The sequence below is a fragment of the Callithrix jacchus genome, chromosome 20 (genome assembly GCF_049354715.1).
Source record: "Callithrix jacchus isolate 240 chromosome 20, calJac240_pri, whole genome shotgun sequence".
Taxonomy (NCBI): Eukaryota; Metazoa; Chordata; class Mammalia; order Primates; family Cebidae; genus Callithrix; species Callithrix jacchus.
Window position 1 is genome coordinate 42742903 of NC_133521.1, and position 20239 is coordinate 42763141.

Genomic DNA, 20239 nt, shown 5'->3' on the forward strand with positions numbered 1-20239 from the left:
TGAAGGAGGCTGAGTGAGCCCTCACCTTTGGCCGGGAGGGCCCTGGTTTGAAACAGACCCTCCAGATTGCCTTTTATGAAACATTCATGCAGTTAAGATACCTCAGTTTCCAAACCTTTGCATCATAGGTGTTTTCATGAACCCCGAATGTGCATAATTCTAAATCCCCATTTTCTTTTTCTTAATTTGCACTAGGCTAAAGTAATTCTCCGTTTTTCTTTGAGTTTTTTGTTTTACGTACGTAAAATTGGGGAGGGGGCGTTGAAGTCCTAACCCTGCCAAAACACAAAACTTCTTCCCATCACTTGGTCCCTGAGCACATATATGTGTGTACAGTTTCAGAACAAAGTGAAGCAGAAACGCTTTTAACATTTAGACAATATGGGTTTTCTTTAGTTTTCACTTTTAGTCTTTTACAGTTTTATTACTAGTTTAGTTGATTAGTTTTTTTATGGAAAAAGATAAAATGGCCCTTAATACCACGGTCTAGATAATTTCTTTTGACTTGTAATAGTTGTCCAAGGTTAAAACCTAAACAGGAAAAAAAAGTGTGAAACAGATCAGGATAGAAAGGCTGAGAAGCAGCCGGATGCAGTAGCTCACACCTGTAATCTCATCACTTTGGGAGTCAGAGATCGGTGGATCACCTGAGGTCGGGAGTTCAAGACCAGCCTGACCAACATGTAGAAACCTCATCTCTATTAAAAATACAATATTAGCCAGGTGTGGTGGCACATGCCTGTAATCCCAGCTACTCAGGAGGCCAAGGCAGAAGAATCACTTGAACCAGGGAGTTGGAGGTTGCAGTGAGCTGAGATCACACCACTGCACTCCAGCCTGGCAACAGAGCAAGACTTTGTCTCAAAAAAAAAAAAAAAAAAAAAAAAAAAACCACAGATAAAGTAAAGAAGCCTGAAATCCAAAGGAATGGCCCCACCCAAGACCGAGACCTGCTGAGTGAGAGGCTCCACCTCCTGCCTCACCCTCCTCCCCAAGATGAGTGCTGGAGCACCGGGTGGCCTGGGCCACAGGTTTGCACTGACACTCAAACCCCAGCTTCTCCTCCTGGCTCTGCTCCTGGGTGTTGAGCTGAGCTTCCTGGGCCTTGGCTTTCACCTTTGCAGTGAAAGAAGCCAGGCAGGCAGACCACAGACTCCTTCCTACAGTCAGTCCCGGGCCGTGTGCTGTGGGCAGCTCTCCCAGTGGAACCCGGGGATAGTTTTGTGGCTTCTCCATTGGAGAAGGGATAATTGGGGCACGTGCATTAAGTGTCTCTTGGCGTCTGGCCAACTTGCAGGGAGAGACAGGTGGAGGGGGCTTCAGCTGTGGGCCTTGCCTCTCGTTTCAGGTGCCATCAGATGGATGACTTTGGGCCTGCCAAGAACCTCATGACCATGTGCTTCACCTACTACCACATCGGTAAGACGTGGGGTCACCCTGAGGCTCATCAGCTGCCATCGTGCTGTCAGAAGAAGCTTTCTTCATGATGAAGAGCAAAGGCTATGGGGCCTCCAGAGAACAGAGGAAGCTGATGTTAGGGAGGAGTGAGACTTCTAAAAGAGGAGGAGAAAGCATGTCCGAATCGTGTAGGGTGGGAGGTTGACAGCCCAGGATACGAAGGAGACTCCTGAGCTGTGAGGCGATGAGGAAAGAAACGTGGGGCAGGACGTCGCGTGGTGGAGACAGGGACTGCTGGATGTGAAGATCCCAGTTTTACATTTTAGCAAAACAGGGCACACTCGGTTTTTGGAGGGCAGCGGGGAGGAGCCGTCTGGGATCTGAAGCTCAAAGGGTTCCTGGGCTGGGCTGGAGATGGCGCATGAGGAGTACGGACTGTTGTTGATGCCGAGGCTGTGGCATCTCTTCCGCCTCATTGCGTTGGAACTTTCTGGTGCGTTGGAGCTCAGGGGCTTCCTGTGTGACTCTCCCTGGGCTGCAGCAACGGGACTTACTCAGGTCACCCTAAGTGGAAGGTCGTTGGAAGCCTCCACCTGGACTGAAGCTGGGCAGGGAGGTGCTGGGTCCCAGCCCCCCTTGCTATCCTCTCTTGGGACCTGCGTGCTTGCTCTTGGGTTGATTGTGACCCCTCCCCGCCCCACAGCCATCCTCTCCGCACCCTTCGGTTCAGTTGGTCTGACTACCACGGCCAGTGTCCCAGTGGGCAGGCCCTTCCTGCCAGGCCCTTCGTCAGCTGCTTCGGGTGGGGCGGGAGCCCCCAGTGCAACCTCTTCCTTTTCAAAGAACAGATAGACACATAACGAGTAGATGCTGCTTCCTGAGACAGGGCTATGCACAGCGGCTTGAGCTTGTGAGGACGCCCTGCCGGGGTCTGCAGAGGGCCTTTGACCTATGGTGGGCCCTGGGAGCTGTGGGGATGTCCCATCCTGTGGGGGTATCAGGGCCTCATGTCCATCCTCTGGCTAAGGGAGTTTGGGTGCTACCCAGGCTCCTCCTCCAGGGCCCCTCCTGCTGTCCCCACACTCCCATTCCAGGGTCGGTGCCCAGCTGGCTCCTGCCTCTCTGGTGCTGGCGTGGTCAGGCCTCTGCCCTTGCCTCCCTGCAGACCCTGCCACCTGGGTCTGGTTCCCTCCTGCATCTTGCTCCCTCCCTGTTCCTGGTGGCTTCTCTGTGCACAGCAGGTGCTGGGGGCGCTCATGGGGAGCAGGGCCCCCACTTCCTCATCCTGGGCTGGCTGAGCCTGTTCCACCCCTGTCCTGGGCTAAGGAGGGAGGCTCCTGTGTCCCCAGGCCTCCGTCTGGACCTCTACAGTTAGCAGGCGCAGACCCTGGCCTCACTGGTCTTGTCTTGTTCCCTCTCTTGTCCAAGGAAAACCACAGCTGCAGCCCCCAGAGTCTCGGGAGAAGCCCGCGGGCAGCATTGACTCCTACCTGAAGTCCGCAAACAGCTGGCTGGCCGAGAAGAAGGACATCGCCGAGCGCCTGCTGAAGAACACCTCGGCCAGGACTGAGAACGTCAAGGGCTTCTTCGGGGGGCTGGAGACCAAGCTGAAGGGGCCCCTGGTCAGGAAGAATGAGTACGTGTGGCCTTGGGGTTTCTCTCACCTGCTGGGGACTGGGGGAGAGGGTGGCACAGAGCTCAGGCAAGGGCGTCAGGGAGGGTGCGGGAGAGGTCCAGAGACTGCCAGGAGCACAGCACTGCCCAGCCGCCGCCACCCCCACCGCTTGCTGTGCTCTAAAGCCGAGCCCCCACCCACATGCAGAGATGTTCCTGGGGGCCACACTCCCTGAAACTGATGAGGAGCCCAAGGGATTGTCAGATCACAGAGGGAACTGCAGCCCCTCCCCTCTGTCCCCTCCATCCCTTGTCCCCTCTGTCCTGTCTGTTGCCTCCATCCCCTGGCTGGACCAAGAGTGCGTGCTTGTGGAACACAGTCTTGAGTTGCAGGAGGAAAAATACTGTCCCCAGGAGAGCAGGGCTCTGGCAGGCACTCCAGGAACCCCTTTGGGGACGGGCACATCAGAAGTAGGCACACAGAAGCTACAACTTCCACAGGGAGGAGGGCTGTGGCAGCCAGAGCAAGCCCCTGGGGTCCCCTGTTCCCACCCACGGTTGGGCGGCAGCCAGGTGCCTTGGTCTTGGCCTCCTCCTCTGCCCCATTCAGCTTTGGATTCAAAGAAAATGACATAAGGAAACCTCAATGCCACATTTCCTCAATTTTGAAACATTGGCAGTTGACCAATAGAGCCTGGATTTCATAAAAAGCTTTTGAGCGCAGGCTGTGTTAAATGCACCAGTCCCACCTGAGGGATCCAGAAGAGTGATTTGAGAAAGTGTGGTGTGAGTCACATGTGTTATTGTGGTGCCTTCTCTCCCTCAGGGAAGACGAGAACAAACCCCAGGAGAAGCGGCCCAGGGCTGGTGAGTCTGCCCAGGCAGCAGGGGGAGATGCCCGGCCCACGCCCTTCAGCCAGCATACATGCAGGCGCACGGCCTCCGGGCGTTCTCTCAGAAGACGTCCTCGTTGCCAGGTGGAAATAGCATCATTACGGAAATAGCATCATTACAGAAAAGCCATGGTAGAATTTCCACCCGTGTCTCTGTGACCTCAGTAGAAACTGGCTGCCGGGAGGCTGTCGCCTGGGGACTGCCGACAGCAGGTGCGCAGCCAGAGTTGCATTCAGCCTTACTCTCTCCTCCCGCAGTGACTGTGTACAGCCCCGACGACGAAAAGAAGGGGGAGAAGATCTACCTGTACACACACCTGAAGCAGCAGCCCATCTGGTAAGGCCGAGCCCACCACTTCCCGTCACCCTTACTTATGGGGCCAGCAGTCACTCCCCGGGATCACTTCTAGCTGCCTTCGTCCCCACCAGAATGGCAGAATTCTCATACCCCCAGAGTGGCAGAATAAAAAGATGAACACTCACGGGTGTTGTTTAGGATATGGAGGAATTGGAGGTGTCCTGTACGGCTGGTGGGAATGTAAATGCAGTGGCCGCTGTGGAAGACAGCCTGGCACTTCCTTTAATGGTAAAACACAGAGTTCCTCTGTAACCTGGCAGCTCCACCCCTGGGAATCGCCCAGGAGAAACAAAAACGTGTTTCCTCACAAAACCTTGTCCACAAAAGACTGCAGCGGTGTCGTTTATTACGGCCCCAAAGTGGGAACAGTCTTCATGGCTGTCCGCTGATGAATGGGTAAACGGAATGTGGTCCATGCATTGCATGGAATATTACCCAGCCCTGAAAAGGAATGCCGTGCTGCTCCACGCTGCAACGCGGATAGACCTGGGAAGCGTCGTGAAGCTCAGTGGAAGAAGCCGGACACAGAAGCCCTTGCGTTGTGCCATTCCTGTGCAGTGTCCAGAACAGCCACATTCCTAGAGACAGAGCAGATGGCTGACTGCCAGGGCAGAGGGCAGGGAGTGGGAGCCGGAAGTGGCTGCTGATGGGGATGGGCTTTATGGGGTGAGGGAATGTTGTGGAAATGGTGGTGGCCGCACAACTCTGTGAATATTTTAGAGAGTGAATTTGTTTTTGTTTTTTTTGAGACGGAATCCCACTCTCACCAGACTGGAGTACAGTGGAGTCATCTCAGTTCACTGCAGCCTCTGCTTCCCAGGTTCAAGCCATCCTCCTGCCTCAGCCTCCCGAGTAGCTAGGACTACAGGCGTGGGCCATCACGCCCAGCTAATTTTTTGTATTTTCTAGTAGAGACGGGATTTCACCATGTTGGCCAGGCTGGTCTCAATCTCTTGACCTCGTGATCCATCCACCTGCCTCAGCTTTTCAAAGGGCTGGGATTACAGGCGTGAGCCACCACGCGCAGCCTAGAGGGTGAATTTCATGGCATATGAATTATATCCTAATTAAGCTATTACATACATGTAAACGAATGAAGGTTGCGGTTGAAGTGTGAGACTTGTTGCAGGGGAAATCTTGCCCGCCCTGGCATATGGCCCAGCTCTGCAGACGATCGTCACACTGCTTTAGTCTCTCTGAAGCCTCCTCGCCATCTTTTAGGGAGCTTTGCTAGCACCTGGAATCAGTGTCAGACACGCCCTCCCTGCCCTGAGGATCACAGTCGGCTGTGCTGCATTTTGCTGGTAACCTAGCACGGGCTATGTGAGGACCTTGGGCAGGCAGTGCTGCGGGGACCCAGAGGGCAGAGGGCAGGGCTGGGGTCGTCAGGAAGGCCATTGAGGAGGCTGGACCTGGTCCCTGTGGAAGCAGAGAGAGGGGAGAAGCTGGCCTGCTGTGTCCTGCCGCCTGGAGTTTAAGCTCAGCTCCTCTGTCCCTGACTTCGTTGCTGTCTCTTCATTGTCACTTGGCAAACTTTCTTGTGAAGGGCCAGATAATAAATATGTTAGACTTTGCAGGCCAGATGGTCTCTGCTGCAGCTACCCCACGATGCTGCTGTAGCGTGAACACCACCAGAGATGTTGCATAAATGAATGAGCCTGGCTTGTTCCAATAAAACTTTATTTACAGAGACAGGCCGCTGGCCCGCTTCAGCCTACATACCATAATTTGCCAACCCCTGATGTGCTTTAAGAATTTTTCTGCTCGGCGCTGTGGCTCCTGCCCGTAATCCCAGCACTTTGGAAGGCCACGGCAGGCAGATCACTTGAGATCAGGAGTTCAGACCAGCCTCGCCAACATGGTGAAACTCCGTCTCTACTAAAAATACAAAATTAGCCAGGCATGGTGGCAGGTGCCTGTAATCCCAGCTACTCAGGAGGCTGAGGCAGGAGAATTGGTTGAACAGATGAAACGGAGATTGCAGTGAGCCAAGATTTGCGCCGCTGCACTCCAGCCTGGGCAATAAGAGCAAAACTCCGTCTTAAAAAGGAAAAAAAAAAAGAATGTTTTTCCTCAAGTGCCCAAGTGTCCCTCTGAACGTTAGTTTGCTCGGCATGTGGTGTGTCCCTGCTGGGTTCCCATTTATGTTACTAGACCCCATCGTAGAAAAGTACATCTTCCCAGCCCTCTGCCTCGTCTTGGGAGTCCCAACGGGAAGGGCAGAAGAAGAAAACGTCCCACTCCTGTGTCCTACAGATGGTGGCTCGGGCTCTGGCCGCCGGCTCCCTCCTGCAGCCAGGGTCATAAAGCTTTCCCTCCCACTTGCGCCGTCTTCCCTGAGAGAGCTGCACAGCTGCAGCCAGGAGCCCCAGGGAGACACGTCACATGCTCAGTGTTTCCTTCTCAGCCCTACCTCTGAGACTTCAGAAGCTCAGACAGGTTGAGACACAGCCCTTGCTTATCCCTCAAGGCCCACGGCCCGGGTCCTCCCACCTCCCCTGGGAAGGGCTGACGCGGGTCTCTGTCTTGCAGGCACACGCTGAGGTTCTGGAACGCAGCCTTTTTTGACGCTGTCCATTGTGAGAGGACAAAGCGATCTCCCACCACCAGGTAGGAGCAAAGTGTGGCCCCATTTGGCCTCAGGAAAAAGGACCAGGGAGTGGCTTTATTTCCCGGTTTTGGAAGAGGAGAGCCGAAGAGAGCTGAGTGGACCTGTCTGTTTTTCCTTCACCCCCGTGGCCCTGGTGCCCTGCAAGCCGCCTGAGGGCTCACAGCTTCATGGGGGGTGCTCAGCTTGCATGAGCGCTTTCTGTCCTGGGGCTCTGGCATGACTTGGCCTGACCCTCCTAAAAATGCAACCTCCCACTGAGTTAGACACCAGGACCTCCCCTCCCAGGCCCACCCTGCTGTTTGCTGTACAAAATCAGCACCCTGGGGACCAACCCTTAGAGCAGTCCTGGGAGGAAGGGCTGGCCAGCCCCCAAGACTGTGCCCTTGAGAGCTCGCCTGGGGAATGCAGTTGCCGCTCACAGCTCACCTCGTGGTCTGCAGCCTGACGAGACCTTCCTGGCTTCGCGGAGGCCACCTCACACTTGGCGGTGGGGGGGAGGGCTGGCACCCACTCCCTGGGGGCGATGCTGCGTTCTCTCTCTGGCCATAGCAAGGAAAGGTGCCATCCACCGCGTGCAGTGATGTGACAGCGAGGGACAGCAGCCCCTGCGAGAGCCCCTTCCAGTCGCAGGACTAAAGTCTCTGAACCTCTCAGGGCACTGGTCTCCTTGTTAATAAAGCACATCCCTCCCTCTGTAACCCCAGAGAGACCCCCTACTCTCAACCCTTGTTGGGAGGGTGAGCAGATGGCTGCTGTTGGGGTGAAGTTTCTCGTCTACCAGCACTTGGAGTGTCTCAAGAGAAATTCTTATCTCTGGGGGCAGCTAAAACCGTACTGGGGGCGGGGGGCCCAGAGCATTCTGCCATGGCCACATTTCCTGGGGAGGCAGAGGGGCTGGTGGAGAGGGAAAGACACTGAGACTGCCTGAGGACCCTCGAGAGAGACCCCGCTCTACCAGGACAGCAGAACGAGGGAAATGCTTAGATGCCTCTGGGCGGGTGGGCGTTCCTCTTTAGCTCTCAGACTTCCAGGAAGTGAATTTATTTCGAATATCCTGTCTCTCTCTGTCCCGCTCCGTTTCTGCCTGTAATAACCCTCCTTCTCTGCTTGTTCTCTTTTGACCATCCACATATCTTGCATGACTTTGACATGTTCCTTTGTTTACCTGTTTCTGCTGCCGCTCCAGAGGGGATGCTGGAGAGGAGGAGGAGAAGAGGTGTGTGTGTCCACGTGACTGTTCCATTTTACAGTGCGGGCTCCTGCGAAGGCCATGCAGCGTCGGGGCTGTGCACCGTGCTGAGCTGCTGCAGCGGGCACAGTCCAGACGCAGGTGCAGCCTGGCGGCCAGCGGGGAGGGCGGCCCTGGGGAGGTGAGGCCAGCGCTAGGGCAGGCTGGCGACACGTCCCAGAACTGGGCAGGTGGGAGCCTCCTGAGGCCACAGCACTCCAAAATAGTCAGAAAACAAATGTGACACCTGGAGACGCCCTGGCGACAGCGTGAGCTCAGAGGGGCGGAGGCGGCAACGTTGGGTAAAGCCGGCTCCGGTTCTGAGCCAGCTGTGCTCTCCACCAGCCACTCTGGCCCCTTCTGAACAGGCCTGGCAGCCTTGCCCTTGGCCTCACTGTGCAGGCTGGAGAAGTGGGTCTCGGTTCATCTGGGAAGCTGTGGGTGGGGTGCAGAGCCTGTCCTGTTTTCAACACCACCCACTGTCCGGTGTGTTGGGGCTGCTAGGTTGAGGGAGGCACGGAAGAAAGACAGCACTCCCACTTTTCCAGCCACTTGGAGATGTGGGTGCGAGGGGTCCCCAAGGAAATCCTAGAACGTGGCTGTCTCCTGCCAGCCCACAGAGGGGTCTGACTCTCCCTGTTTACCTTTCAGTTGGCTAGAATCCTTTGTGATGTGTTTTTAGAGCTGCTGATCTGCCTCTTCAAACAAAGTCCCAGATTCGATGTCTTTCCGTGGAGGATTCATGAGGCTGCCTCCTCTAGTCAGTGACACGTCTGTAGCATTTACTGTCGGTAGCACTCGAGTTTCTTGTGCAGACTTGTTATAGCTTTCAAGGGAATGCTCAGGCCTAACAAACACCTCCTTTCATGAACAAAGCCTCTGGGTTTTCACAGACTCTCTGGGTGACCGTGTGATTAACCAGACTTCCAGAGCCAGTCAGCCTCAAAGCCCTGGCCCGAGGAGGTCTGGGAGCATCCCAGCATCCTCTTGAGAGCTGGCCAGCGCTGCGGGGGAGGTGTGGCCTGTCCTGAGCGCACCTGAGGGGACCGTGGCCTCCTGGGCCTTCTCACCAGGGCAGATCAGCTTTGACCACACAGAGCTTTGCACCAGCTCCTCATCTCTGAGGACCCCTGGGCCTTCCCCAGAAGAAGGCAGAGTATTGCTTTGAGGTTGAAGCAGGTGGCAGGTGGCAGGGGGCAGGGGTCGAGGTTGCCTCCAGGTTCCCAGCAACCTCAGGCCTCCAACGTGACATCTCTTTTTTGGTAACCTCTGATGACAGCAAGGTGCCATTATCATCCTCTCTGTCCACAGAGGCAGACGTTTCTCCGTTTCAGAAACTTTCCCCTTCAGCAGGCAGTCAGTCCTGTCCAGATTCCCACCATGGCAGCGGAGACATGTTCAGCTCCCCGTGCAGTGTCAAGAGCTTGACCAGTACTGGAAATTGAACTTGAGATGGAGCCTTGTTCTGTTGTCCAGGCTGGAGTGCAGTGGTGCTATCGTAGCGGACCACAACCTCCACCTCCCAGGTGCAAGTGATTCTCCTGCCTCAGCCTCCTGAGTCCTGGGATCACAGGCACTTGCCACCACCACTGGCTCATTTTTTTTTTCCTTCGACATGGAGTTTTGCTCTCGTTACCCAGGCTGGAGTGCAATGGCGCGATCTCGGCTCACCGAAACCTCCGCCTCCTGGGTTCAAGCAATTCTCCTGCCTCAGCCTCCCGAGTAGCTGGCATTACAGGCATGTGCCACCACACCCAGCTAATTTTGTATTTTTGGTAGAGATGGGGTTTTGCCATGTTGGCCAGGCTGGTCCTGAACTCCTGACCTCAGGTGATCTGCCCACCTCGACCTCCCAAAGTGCTGGGATGACAGGCGTTAGTCACTTTCTTCAGACATCAGGTTAAATGTCCCAGTTTTCATCCTCACCGTGGCAAGAAGAATCGTCTCCTCACCTGGCTCAGGAAGAGGAGGGGTCAGGGCTGCTGTGCTCCACAACTCCAAGGGCGCCGTTCCCGTGTGGTCCGGGGCTGTGCAGGGCCCGAACTGCCCAGCTACACAGCAGGCCTGGGAGTGGTGAGGGGTTTGTGTGTCTGCACAGTCCTCAGGGCGGCTCTTCGGGGGAAAGACAGTAGGAAGGAAATGGGACAGACTCTGGGGGCACCTGAAAGTATATTCAAGGGCACCCTGCCATCGGCATGAGGAGGCCGGGAGTGACCTTTGTTAGTCACCCCCATCATGCCCCGATGTCCGGTGACCCCTGCTAAGCTGCAGCAGCGCCAGTGACGTCTCGTGGGCCGGGCGGGTGGGGAGGAGCCAGGAGTTCATGTTCCTTTGTTTCATTTCTCTCCCTCCGGCTTCTCCGTGGCCCCAGCCTCTCACCCCTCACACCATCCTCTTCCCTTTGATCTTCCTCTCAACTTTATTTTAGTCACTCATTCATCCAGTTTTCTTCTTAGGGGGAAATGGGCTCAAATTAATGACTCCACGTTTGCAGCTGCTCCTGCAGGTAGCTTCTCAGATGGACGTGGTGTCCAGGGAGCTGTGTAAGGGTCAGGGAGGCCACAGGCCCTGGAGGGAGGGGCAGGAAGGAGCTGGCAACACAGAAAGGCTCTGTGGCAGTGAGGGGTGGGGAAGAGGTGGGGATCCCCCTTGTCCTGCCCGGAAGGTGAAGGATTAGCAGCGCTCCCTCTAAGCCTGTGGCCGTGAACGCTCAGAACACCCTCCCACCCCAGGCCCTGTGCAGAGAACGCGGCAGGGTCCCTGCCGGCTCCTGAAGCTCACGCAGACCTCGGCCAGTGCTGTGTCATTGGGTTCTCAGCACTGTTCTCACGGCTGGGTGCTCCCTTTGCCATGGGCCTCGGCACACAGGGCCACAGTCAAGCCGGCAGGAAGAGTGGGGGTCTGCTCTGTCAGTTAGGGAGTGGACTAGAGAGGGAGTTGAGGGCCTCGAGAAAGCCATCATGGAGAAACTGCAGCAGAGCAGGGCACAGCACTCTGCAGACAGGGGACAGTGTGGCCCTCAGCACCCTCGGCCTCTGTCACAGCTGCCATCCACAGCTGGCCCCAGGAGACACAGGCGTGAGTCTGAGAACGTCCCCTGGGCCACTAAGACCTGCAGGTCCCCTCCCTTTCTGGAGATTTCTTCCCCTGGGATGGGCCCAGACCCTACTTTCCAACCATAGTGAAGCCCTGGGGCCGGCCTCACTGCCTGCAGAACGCCTGGGTAGACCTGGTCCTCTGCGCCTTTGGGGCGTAAAGAGCACTTTAGTTTCCACATCTCTATCTTGTGAAGAGTAAGGTGAATGTTAGGGTCCCCAAGCGCGGTGTCAGGGTCCCGGCAGGCCTGTGGAAAGGCCCAGCACATAGCTGTCCAGTGGAGGGTACCCCCCTTTTCCCCCTGGGGGGCCGTGCATGGTGCTGCCAGCACCCTCGGGTCAGAGAAGGGTGAGGAGCCGGGGCAAGGACAGCACCATGTGAGCCCTGCTCCTGTCACCTCCTGTGCTTGCAGGGAGAAGTGGTGCCACATGACCCAGGAGGAGCGTGACGACAGCCTCCGGTTCAACGAGAACATCACCTTTGGGCAGCTGGGGTAAGGGCTGGAAGTGGGAAAGGGGAAGGGGAGCCAGGGGGAGGGCCTGCCCTGTGAGCTGTCCCTCCCGATGTCATGCCCTGGGGTGCGATGGCAGCCTGCTATGAGGTGTTCGGTTCATCACACGTGGCTTCCATGCCAGCTCGTAATTAATCCGCCTCCTACACGACCCCTGGTAGTGCCGCACTGAGTCGCTGGTGCCTAATTAAGCAGCAGTGCATTTCAATTTTTGCCAATGATTCCAGGCAGGCCATGCTGAGCGTCCCAGAGACAAGGGCCCAGTTCCCCGGCCCTTTTCCCGGGAGGCTGGTGGGTAATGCTCAGGGGGTTTCTCCTGCAGCACGTTCACGCACAACATGCTCGCCTTCGGCCTGAACAAGAAGCTGTGCAATGACTTCCTGAAGAAGCAGGCTGTGATTGGCAACCTGGACGAAGGTGCGTCTGCGCAGGCCGCTGGCGGGAGGCGAGCAGGGCTGGGTCGGGAGGCAGGGCTGGGTCGGGAGGCAGGGCTGGGTCCGGAGGCAGGGCTGGGTCGGGAGGCAGGGCTGGGTCCGGAGGCAGGGCTGGGGTCCGGAGGCAGGGCTGGGTCCGGAGGCAGGGCTGGGTCGGGAGGCAGGGCTGGGTCCGGAGGCAGGGCTGGGTCCGGAGGCAGGGCTGGGGTCCGGAGGCAGGGCAGGGCTGGGTCGGGAGGCAGGGCTGGGTCCGGAGGCAGGGCTGGGGTCCGGAGGCAGGGCAGGGCTGGGTCGGGAGGCAGGGCTGGGTCGGGAGGCAGGGCTGGGTCGGGAGGCAGGGCTGGGGTCCGGAGGCAGGGCTGGGTCGGGAGGCAGGGCTGGGTCGGGAGGCAGGGCTGGGTCCGGAGGCAGGGCTGGGGTCCGGAGGCAGGGCTGGGTCGGGAGGCAGGGCTGGGTCGGGAGGCAGGGCTGGGTCCGGAGGCAGGGCTGGGGTCCGGAGGCAGGGCTGTGCCCGCTGGTGCTTCTGCACTGCCAGGAGGTATGTCGTGTGGCCATCAGGAATGTGCTGCTGAGCTCTCTGGGCGGTCGGCCCTCCTGTCTCCCTGGTCTGTGCAGACACACACACAGGACACCTCTCATTCCATTTGGAATCCATTTCTACTAGATGGGATTGCCGGGGTTGGGGCTACAGCCTTGGTGTTCACAGTCGGGGCAAAGGAGGGGGACACAGCACCTGGGCCCAGAGCTTGCAGGGAGCCAGACTCCAACCCCGAGTTGCTCCCTGCTGAACGGCGGCCACGTGGCTTCCTTTTCTTTCTCAGACCTCACTGCCATGACAAGTATCGAGGGGCAGGGGAGGTGGGGAGGGAGTTTTGAGGTTTCTCTGGAATCTCTGGCCTCCATAACAGCAGCGAGCTTCTGCAACACTGGTGCCCTCCTGTGCGGGGCCGGTCCCTGTGTGCCACCCCATCTGCCACAAGCACTGCTTCCTCTTCATGGAAAAGGCCTCACGCTCAGGCGTGGATACGGATTGACATGTATTCCTTAGGGAATCCCCTTCTCCATGTAATTCAAGGGATCTGCGGTGGAGTGGCCACAGGAGGTGTGACAGTGCCAGTGGCTACTGGACCATCTGAAAATGTTGCCAGCGGCCCCACCTCACTAGCAAAGGGCAGAGGAGGATGTGTGTCCCCTGGTCCCCAGGCTGGCTAGACTGATCGCCCTGTGCCTTTCACAGGCTGCAGGGGTTGCACCCCATGATACCATTTTCCTAAGAATGTACATTCCCAGTTCTAAGGGCCCCTTCCAGGCACCTGCTGTGCCCGACAGGTGGCATGCTGGTCAAGAGGCTGTGTATGCACCGTGCCCTCATGGCACAGCCCGGCCCTGAAGCACACAAGCAGTGTGGCCTGAGGATTGCAGTGTGGTTTGGAAGTCGCAGCCCTGCTCCCAGGGAGGCACTGATTTGTCCCTGCCTGAGTGACAAGAGCAGGACATACCTGTCCCTGTCACCATCCTTCATCTGAGAAATCACATCATTTTCTCTTCCAGAGCAATACAAGCTACTTAGTGACCACATTGAGCAAATGGCCACCGAGTAGGCTCCAGAGGTTGCACTCTGCAGGAGGACCGAGGCCACGTGCTGTTCTCCCGGGCCTGACGCCCGGCTGCCACCCCACCCGATGACCTGCATGAAACCAGCAGCACCCAGAGCCGCTCCCGCTGCCCTAGAACTAGCGGTTAGAAGAATCCACTGCTCCTCCCTCCTCTCCTCTGCCTGTGTCTGTGCCCCCCATCCATGTGCCAAGTGTCCCTTGGGGCACACGGCTAAAGCTGAGGTGACCAGCTGTACTCCGAGTGCCAGGCTTGTGAGAAGAGACCAAGAGGGAGGAGGGGAAGGACGCCATGGGCCATTGAGGGCCAAGGACTGGTGAGGGTAGGGGCGGGCAAGGGACACAGGCAGGTTAGCGGGGGGGGGGGGGCTGCAGCCCTCCAGTGGCAGAGGACTGGCACTGCTGCTCACAGTGGGTGGCCCTGGGCCATGTTCCTGCAACAGGGCTCCCGTCCGGCCCTCTCCAACCTTGAGGAGGAAATGCCTGTTTCAGGGAGAGGGCAGGTGCGGTGTAGAGGACGCTCTTGACTGGCTAGAGCAAGACCTGGCACCACCAGAGGGATGTGTGTGTGCCCTGCAGACGGCCTGGGATCTGTGTGTCTGTCAGTCACAGCAGTGCCGAGGTGTCTGCAGCAGACCACGCAAACCATGTGAAATGCGCCCGCCTGGCCGACAGCTCCCTTCTGAAGCAGAGAAGGCTCTCCGGTCATGAAGCAGCATTGTGCCGTGTGTCCCACACAGTCATGACCAGCGTTGTGCCGTGTGTCCCACACAAGAAGTGCAGGAAAGAAGCTTCTTTAATAGCTGCTAGACAACGCCCCTTTCTAAAGGCAAACAGTGCTGCTCTTTATTCCAGACAAGGCAGGAAAGTCTGAGTCGGGAGTCACAGCTGCTGGAGAGACTCGTTCTGGGCAACGACACGCAGGGCAAGCCAGTGGCACGAACTCCGCCTCCAAGTGCTGAGCATTGTGTCCCTGCCCCCAGGGGCTCCTGAAGGCGCTTTTTCTTCCCACCAGAGCTTTGTAGCTCCTTCCTCCAGCCTCTGCAGATACACCCTACACCTGCTGCCTGGGAGCCATGCCCCTTCTCTTCTGTGGGTCTGTACCACACACTGCAGGCCAGCCTGTGGGCCCGGGGCCTGACTCCCAGCAACTGCAGGCTGGCTCCAGAGCCTCCTGTTCCCCATGCGTGGATGCTGCCAGCCTGCCTGGGGTTCCCTGCCTTTTGCCCGTCACCGCTGTGGTCACTGACTGTGAAATAGGCCCTTGGGGCTCTCCCTCCACCTGCCATCCTCCCCTCCTGTCCTTCCTGGCTACCTCCTCTGACATTGGGTCACATAAGTCCCGTCTTGTCTGTCAGCACCACAGAAGCGTCTGAGAGTCACCTGGCCACTGCTTGGAAGGTTTTCCTCTGGGGAATGCTCCCCATAATGTTCCAGAGACAAGCACAGATTGGTTGCATCACAGACGTGTGTCTGGGGCATTACTGGAAACGTGGTGTCATCTGATGCATTTGGGCCCCATGCTGCCAGTCTCCAGAACCGGGGAGCTGGGGCTCAGGCCCTTGACTGCATGGCATGTGAGCGATTTCAGCCTAGTGATGCTGCTGGCCGGAGCGTAGCCATGTGCTGGGCAGGGGCGGGGGCTTGTGCCGGCTGGGCTGCCCCCTCCCATGGTTGGGCCCTGACGGCCGCCTCGCCAGCAAATCCATTCAGAGAAACACCAGAGAGAGGGCTGTGTGGATGCCCATTGCTCTGATGCCAACTGCAGATACTACACGCCTCCCACCGTGTCCAGCCATGGTTCCAGGGCATGCACCCTCCTCCCTGCCCCGGTGAAACTCAAGCCACACTCAGGGCTGACCGTCGGGCGCTCCCTTCAGCCGTCTCATCGTCGGCGTTCTTGGTCTTTATGATTCACGTTAGCTGAAATGGGCTAAGACTTGCACTGTGAGGATAGGATTTTTATATGGAAGTTTTGATTTGTTTGGTTTCTGGGTAGACTGATTTCGAGGCTCTCCTGGGGGTGCTGGAGCGCGTGCACAGCCTCTGCAAGGAAAGCGGCGCTGACTTCTTCGGGCTTTTTCCCAAGCACTTTAACTTTGAAAATGATCTCCACACTTTTTTGTCTACATAGACCTCTTGAAATAGCCATTTCGGGGAGAGGAAAGGGTTCTGTTTTGTCTTTCCCCCTCACTACCTGTTCTTACAGATCTAGCTGCTCAGAGTTGGAGGAAGGCTGACAGGGAAGGGTCCCCTCTGTACTCCCCCACACAGGACGCCACCCAAGAGACAGCCTCCCATGCTGTGAGCAGAGCAATCGGACTCGGGAGGCAGCCTCCGGTCTCCTGCCGACTGTGGCTCTGGCCGGGGTCTCCTGGAGGAGGCCCAGTGTGCCTGGGACAGGGCTGACTGCCTGCCATCAGGTTTCCTCTCTTCCCCCAGGGCCTGAGCAGAGCAGGCATGAGCTGGGCTCTGGTGTGGAACAGGCAGACCCAGCCACGTGGCTCAAAGGTCCCTGCATGGGAAGGTGGCACACCCAGGGCCACCTGGTGTAGGAGCTCTGATGGCCCTCTGTAAACTCAGGAAGTGTCAGGTGATTCCTTGGGAGAGGTTCCCAGTCCCAGCGGGCAGAGTGCCCAAAGCCAGGAGCACGAAGGGCTGTCGCCTACAGGGGCATTGCAGGCACTCTGCCCCCCAACCTCGAGGGCTGTGTGAATCCTAGTGAACCAAAATGCACACCACTTGCTCAAATGCAAAGCTCCCTGCTTTGAAAACAGGACGTGTTGAGATGAGGCACTGTATGTTTTTAGCCTTGGTTACAATGTTAGCAACACTAACAGGTGTTTAAGAGGGACCCCGTGCATAGATTGCACCTGCTGCCTGCATGTACTGTGCACACGCGCGTTCAACCAGAGGCCAGAGGACTGAATTCTGATGTCATCAGGTATCTGTAACTGAACTGGGGTCGATGCTATGCTTTTCCTATTGCCGAAAGAAAAGTGGGCCAGAGAGCTCTGACATTTCCAAAAACGGGCTAGAGGGAGGGTCTGGTTTCTGAGCCTGTACCCAAATCAAAATCCGAATGTTCAGGTTAATGCAAGGAACACATGTGAGGTTTAGAACCAGCACTGAGGCCTAGTGTGGGAATCACAGACACCGCTGATCCTCCTCCTCCTCTCCTCCTGTGAGTTAAAATCAAACGGGCCTCTCATTCCCTCCTCCAAGCCCAGTAACGCCGTGGGGTTCAGTTATGAGGAAAGAAGGCTAGAGCTGTGAGATTCATCTTTTCCTGGGCTGTTCTGCATGGGTTACCGTATCACTCGGGAGCACTGCTATTCCAGACCCCTGACCTGAGGAATGCAGCTTCACACCATGAAGAGTCTGTGAGAGGTTTCAGTCTAACTGGGGTTCCTTAGCTGGAACCGGGGCTGTAAGCTGCAGGCCTGACCTTCCTGGCTCCCACAATGAGTTGGCTATTTTTTTTTTTTTTTTTTTTTGAGATGGAGTTTCACTCCAGTGATACAATCTTGACTCCTCTGCCTCCCGGGTTCAAGCAGTTCTGCCACAGCCTCCCGAGTAGCTGGGAATACAGACATGCGCCACCACACCTGGGTAATTTCGTATTTTTAGTAGAGACGGGGTTTCTCCATGTTGGTCAGCCTGGTCTCGAACTCCTGACCTCAGGTGATCCGCCCGCCTCAGCCTCCTGAAGTGCTGGGATTACAGGCGCGAGCCCCTGTGCCGGCCTCTGTTGGCTTTTTAATTAGGAAGGAGGCAGGTGGGCCTGTGTGATTAGATCAGCTTTGTTACTGAATCACCTAAAACCAGACCACAGCACAACCAGGAAGCCCAATATGTTTCCAAGAACAGGGTGGAGCTTGAGAAAGGGGACTTTAACAAATTAGAGAGTCCCTTGTCACAGAGGAAAGGATGCTCACAGGGTGGCAATGGCCCAGCCCCAGCCTCAGAGAGAGGAGAGGGAGAGCCCCTCTGGACCTGGTGGGCAGGTGTTCTGAGGCTGGTCTCCCCAGTTTCCGCAGCCACAAGGCAGAGCTGCCAGGTTCTCTCTCAAGGATCGTTCTCACTCTTTTCCCTGTCCCGTTTCCAGTCCCGGTGAGCCATTCACTTCTGCTGAACCATTTTTCTTAGGACAAGGCCGTTTCACTCCCTTGTCCTATAAATCGTGTATTCACGTCGATGATTCTTGGAGATAGGTTTTGCTTCAAAAGTTCCCAGCTGTGTCCCGCAGGAAAGGGCGGTCGGATGCCAGCTGCACCCTGCTTGGCTCGCACGGGCTAAGGCTAAAGACAGAGCAGGGCTTCCTGGAGCCACACGGGCCACACACCCCAGGACCCTCCGCAGGCCAGGAGCAGGAATGTGTTGGTGCCTGAAACACCCAATGGAAGACCCACGTCCAGAATGTTCTCCTGTGGCCAATACTGGCCGCAAAGCCACCTTCCACACAGGCTCTCAGGGAGCCTGCCTTCTGCACCTCAGTCCCCCATGCGTCCATGGGCTTGGGTGTCACATACTCTCCAGGAAGGGGACAGAATCAATCATGTGACCAACAGGTTCACAAGAATGGGTGCTGCCGGGGGAGCCCCGCCTCCTGGTGCTGGCAAGGGATTGGGTTTAGCCTACAGAGTGCAATGAGTGAGAGCCAGTGGGAGCGCAGCCTTGCCTCAGCTGCACCTGGGGACGCATGTGGCCAAAGGATTTCAATGGGACAGTGCTCCACAGGGACTGAGGGTGGGCACAGGGTTTCTTAGTTACTGTTGGAAAGGGAAAAACTCACCATGTCCACTGGGAGCAAGGATGGGCTGGTTTTGTTCATCCCGAGTTCCCTTCTACACCCCTCCCACAGGACAATGTGCGATTTGGGAAGAACCTAGCTCCCCACTTTATCTGTGGACTCTGGGACCTGACAAAACAGTCAGAGCCTGAGCCCGCTGTAGCCTGGAGCTCCCTTGAGCTGCGCTCTAAGGGACTTTGCACTTTAACTGAAAGGAGGATGCCTGTCGGTAATTGACTAGAACTGTGCATTGACTAGAACTGGGCGGCTGTACCCGCTCCGTGCTTGATCCCAGATGGTTTCTCCATGAAATAGAGGTGGGGGAGGAGGCATGCCCACAGGGAGGTGCAGCCCTAAGGCGTGGATTCCAGATCTCCCAGTGAGAGACAGAGTTCAGCTCCACATGGGTTCAGCTGCAGGGAGGAGCTCATGCGGTCTCCGGCGAACCTGGGGCTGTCGCTTAGGCTCTTCTGGGTGGACACTCGGAGAAAGATAAGGCAAGCATGTCAACACTAGGAAATGCTAGAAACTCAACAACACACATGGATCCCTTAAAACGTGTAAATGCATCACAACACGATTGACCTGCGCCGTGGACCTGGCAGCCCGTCGGGACTATCGGTGGCATCTCCCACGTGCGCACCCTCTGCTTTCTCTTTCCTAGACTCGCCGTGGTCACATCCAGACATTGCCTTGTTGGTAGCCCCCAAGTGGAGTGCAGTGACACCAGTATCTTATCTCTTCCATTTCTGCAGTTTTGTGCCCCACTCAGTGATGTTCTACAAACTGTTTTGAGGTTGAGAAAGTTTCAAGGGTGAAGATCTCAAAACAGCGCTAAAATCAAGGGTGTTTGCTGTGAAGAAAAAAATATGTATATATGTCACACCTTAAGTGATCAGAAGGTGGAAACTGAAATAAACTCTTTTAAAAACATAGTAACTCTTTAATAACATCCGTGGGGACGTTCTACAGGATCTGTAATCTCAGTAACATCGCAGCCTTTCAGAAGAAAACCATTTTTTCTTTCTCTTTTGTTTTTGAGACGGAGTTTCGCTCGTTACCCAGGCTGGAGTGCAATGGTGCGATCTTGGCTCACCGCAACCTCCACCTCCCGGGTTCAAGCAATTCTCCTGCCTCAGCCTTCTGAGTAGCTGGGATTACAGGCATGTGCCACCATGCCTGGCTAATTCTGTATTTTTAGTAGAGACAGGGTTTCATCACATTAGCCAGGCTGGTCTCAAACACCCGACCTCAAACATGAACCGCTGTGCCCAGTGAAAACCATTTTTTTTTTTTTTCTAAGACCAAAGAGACATTTTTCCTATGTAGGCTGAGCAGCCAGGTCTTGTCAGATGGGCAGGTGTGTGGGAGACACTAGAAAAAGGAGCCTTCCTCTGTAGATTGAGCAACCACGTTGGCCATGTCAGTCTGCCTGGCCACTGGGGGTCTGTATTTGTGAATGAGGACCCCCCACTCTGGACCAGTTCTCAGCCCAGGCTACACAAGCGCCTTGAACCCCTTCACCTGGACTCCTGACCCTGCTCCTCGGAGCCAAAACCACCTTACCTCTTACAATGGGGCATGTGGGGGCCAGCGGTTCCTGACCGCTGCCTCCTACCTGACAAGCAGGGCACCTGCATTGGTTCTTTCCAACTCCGTTCCACAAAAGTATTTCAAAAATTGGGACTGGG

The 20239-nt window shown here is 56.5% G+C and overlaps 1 protein-coding gene across 23 annotated transcripts in view; it reads left to right on the plus strand.

The window, feature by feature from the left end:
* Positions 1-19481, plus strand: part of KIAA0513 (KIAA0513 ortholog) — a 62981-nt gene extending 43500 nt beyond the window's left edge. For 8 of the 23 annotated variants that reach the window (XM_078357893.1, XM_078357891.1, XM_078357896.1 and 5 more), the window contains 9 exons: positions 1349-1419; positions 2827-3034; positions 3839-3879; positions 4164-4242; positions 6796-6873; positions 8061-8204; positions 11611-11691; positions 12032-12126; positions 13695-19481. In XM_078357893.1, coding sequence (XP_078214019.1) covers positions 1349-1419; positions 2827-3034; positions 3839-3879; positions 4164-4242; positions 6796-6873; positions 8061-8204; positions 11611-11691; positions 12032-12126; positions 13695-13744 — 847 coding nt within the window. In that variant the 3' untranslated portion in view covers positions 13745-19481. The remainder of the gene's footprint in view (positions 1-1348; positions 1420-2826; positions 3035-3838; positions 3880-4163; positions 4243-6795; positions 6874-8060; positions 8205-11610; positions 11692-12031; positions 12127-13694) is intronic. The other 15 variants (XM_078357899.1, XM_035282261.3, XM_078357900.1 and 12 more) reach the window with 2 other exon arrangements.
* The last annotated feature ends 758 nt before the right edge of the window (positions 19482-20239 follow it).